Source organism: Myotis davidii, unplaced genomic scaffold, assembly GCF_000327345.1.
Source record: "Myotis davidii unplaced genomic scaffold, ASM32734v1 scaffold212, whole genome shotgun sequence".
NCBI lineage: Eukaryota > Metazoa > Chordata > Mammalia > Chiroptera > Vespertilionidae > Myotis > Myotis davidii.
This window is the reverse complement of record NW_006283435.1, coordinates 197,667-200,018: the sequence shown is the minus strand read 5'-3', so window position 1 is coordinate 200,018 and position 2,352 is coordinate 197,667. Positions and strand designations below refer to the sequence as shown.

Sequence of the window (2,352 nt, the reverse complement as noted above, 5' to 3'; positions counted from 1 at the left end):
TCTGGCACATTCCTCATGGCTCATCATTTCTCACCACTTTCAACAGAGCCATGGCACCCTGGTGTCGGACCATTGGATCCTATCTTTTGTTTCTTGCCTTGAGTCATTTTCAAATTAAGAGTCAGGGGACTGGAGGGGGTGCCCTCTTGAGACACATCTGTCCCACTCCCTCCAGTCTTCCCACCCCCAGGCCACCAGGTTCTCAGTCTCAGCTGAATTCTACTTCTTCCCATTGTCGTCTCTTCCTCCTCCTCCCTCCTCCTTCTCCTCCCTCCTCATCCTCCTCTTCCTCGCAGCCTTCTCCGATCATCTTAACCAAAACACCACACCTCTATCACTCCCTATCCTCTTACCGTCCAGGGAATTTCATTATATAACCCACAACTCTCCCATATTTCATGTTCTATGTTTATTATCTATTTTCCCCCACCTGGCATGCAACTCTATAAGGACAGGACTCATCCCGTCCAGCATGTGGGGCCTGTCAGATCCTCACAAGGAAGTGTTTGCATTTCAAAGGTCATCTGTTCGTTTTCCTCAAATGAGGAAAGTGAGGCTGAGAGCCTGGGCCAGTATTCTTGGGTTCAAGAGGGAAAAGGGGCTGAGAAATCTGCTTTCTTGGGCCACTGTAAATCCTTTGTATCCCAGGTCTATTAATGAGATGTAAAACCCTATACAACAAAGATCTCATAGCACTTTACTCTCCACCATAAAAGAGGGATTCATCCGTCCGTCCATCCATCCATCCATCCATCCATCCATATTTTTGAGCCCTGCTTAACAATGTGTTACCATGCTTTCTCCCACCACTCCTATTCATATTCTGGCCTTCAAAGTTCCTAACATGGACCACTTGTGAATTGCAACCCCAGAGTCACAGTCCCTTATCTCCTTTCAGGGGTAAAGGTTTGCCAATGGCTTGTGGTCCACTGGGACAACCAGCTCCTCCTTCACGCCAACTACCTTGGGGGCTGGTAATAGTGCCCCAGCCTGAGATGGTGCACTTCTGGCCATCTCGAGGGCAGTGATCTGTCAGGTTGATGGGCTTCACACTGGGCCCTGTGGATGCTGGTTCACGTAGTCGAAGGAGCATCAGGTCGTGGTTGTGGTCCTCACTGTCGCCACTGAAGCAGGGATGTGGGATGGACCGGGCCACAGCCCTTTCCTGCCCTGACCCACTCTTATTCTGCAGGCTGTGATCTCCCAAGCGGACCGTGTACCTCCTGTAATGATGGGGATTAGTTTGGGATGCAACCCCCTCATTACAGTCCCCTCGGACCCAGGCGTCCAGGTTCCCTGCTCCCTCTTCTCTCAGACCTCTTCCCTTAGAGGCCTGGCACCAGCTCTCTCTTTCCCAAGGTAAAACCCAGCCCCCTCTTTCACCAGGCCCAGCCCACCTCTGCCCCAGGCACCCACTCACGGTTTTTCACAATGGGCTGCCGTGAGGACCCAGTTGTCGTCTATGAGGACACCCCCGCATAGCAGCTGGTCCCCCTGGAACAAGGCTGTCTGCCAAGGCTGTGAGTTGGGCTTGCATGGCTGGCCCTCCAGCACCTTGTTCTCCTGTGCCCTCCAGTACCCTGCAGCAGGAGGGAGAGGTTGGATCGCCAACCCTGGGGCAGCAGAGGGGGGGATGAGGGAGGAGGAGGGCAGGAAAACCACTGTGGGTTCAAAGGGACACACCCCAGGTTCTCTGCCTGCCTCCCTCCTGTGTCCACACACCCTCATGTGTGGGGCTCCCGGCTGGCATATGCCGCCACACACATTCACAGGTACACTCGCTGAACTCCATGAGTCATCACAGAATCACACACCCAAGCATGCTTCCACATGCTCCTACACTCCCATTGGTGTCTTATGCCCTCGGCAAGCAGCCCGCAAGCTAGGTGTGCTCATGCAAACTTGCAGCATTCCCTGACTCTCTCCTACCTGCTGTCCCCAGAGCCATGCCTCCGCCCGCCCCCACCAAAGCCAGCCCCAGAGCCCCCACATGCGGTCACACACCTCACACCTCCCTCACCCACCACAGGCACCCACACAGCCACCACAACGTGCACACAGGCGCACCCTCACCACCGGTGCCGGCCGGCCCCCCTCACCTGCACAGGCTTCCAGCAGCAAGAGCAGGAAGATCCAGGCGCACATGGCAGCAGGCCGTGGGCGTCCCATGCCGAGGCCTGGGGAAGGGAGAGCCTGGGCTGAGAGAGGAGGAGCGGGGAGCCTGAAATCCTAGTAGGTTCCTGGGATTGGGGGTCCAGGGGAGCGGAGCATCCAGAGCTGTTCTTCTGGGTCCTGTGGGAGGAAAAGGCTGGGACCCAGAACCTGGGTCTTAGAAGGGGGGGGGACACCCCA

General features: G+C 55.9%; 1 protein-coding gene across 2 annotated transcripts in view; it reads right to left on the bottom strand.

Annotated features, from left to right (window-relative positions):
* Positions 1-2,335, bottom strand: part of KLK8 (kallikrein related peptidase 8) — a 4,796-nt gene extending 2,461 nt beyond the window's left edge. The window contains exons 1-3 of one of the 2 annotated variants that reach the window (XM_006753577.2): positions 2,100-2,335; positions 1,421-1,613; positions 964-1,223 (exon numbers count right to left, since the gene is read on the bottom strand). In XM_006753577.2, the coding sequence (XP_006753640.2) occupies positions 964-1,223; positions 1,421-1,613; positions 2,100-2,169 (523 nt within the window). In that variant the 5' untranslated portion in view covers positions 2,170-2,335. The remainder of the gene's footprint in view (positions 1-963; positions 1,224-1,420; positions 1,614-2,099) is intronic. The other variant, XM_015563699.1, reaches the window with a different exon arrangement.
* Positions 2,336-2,352: the final 17 nt, after the last annotated feature.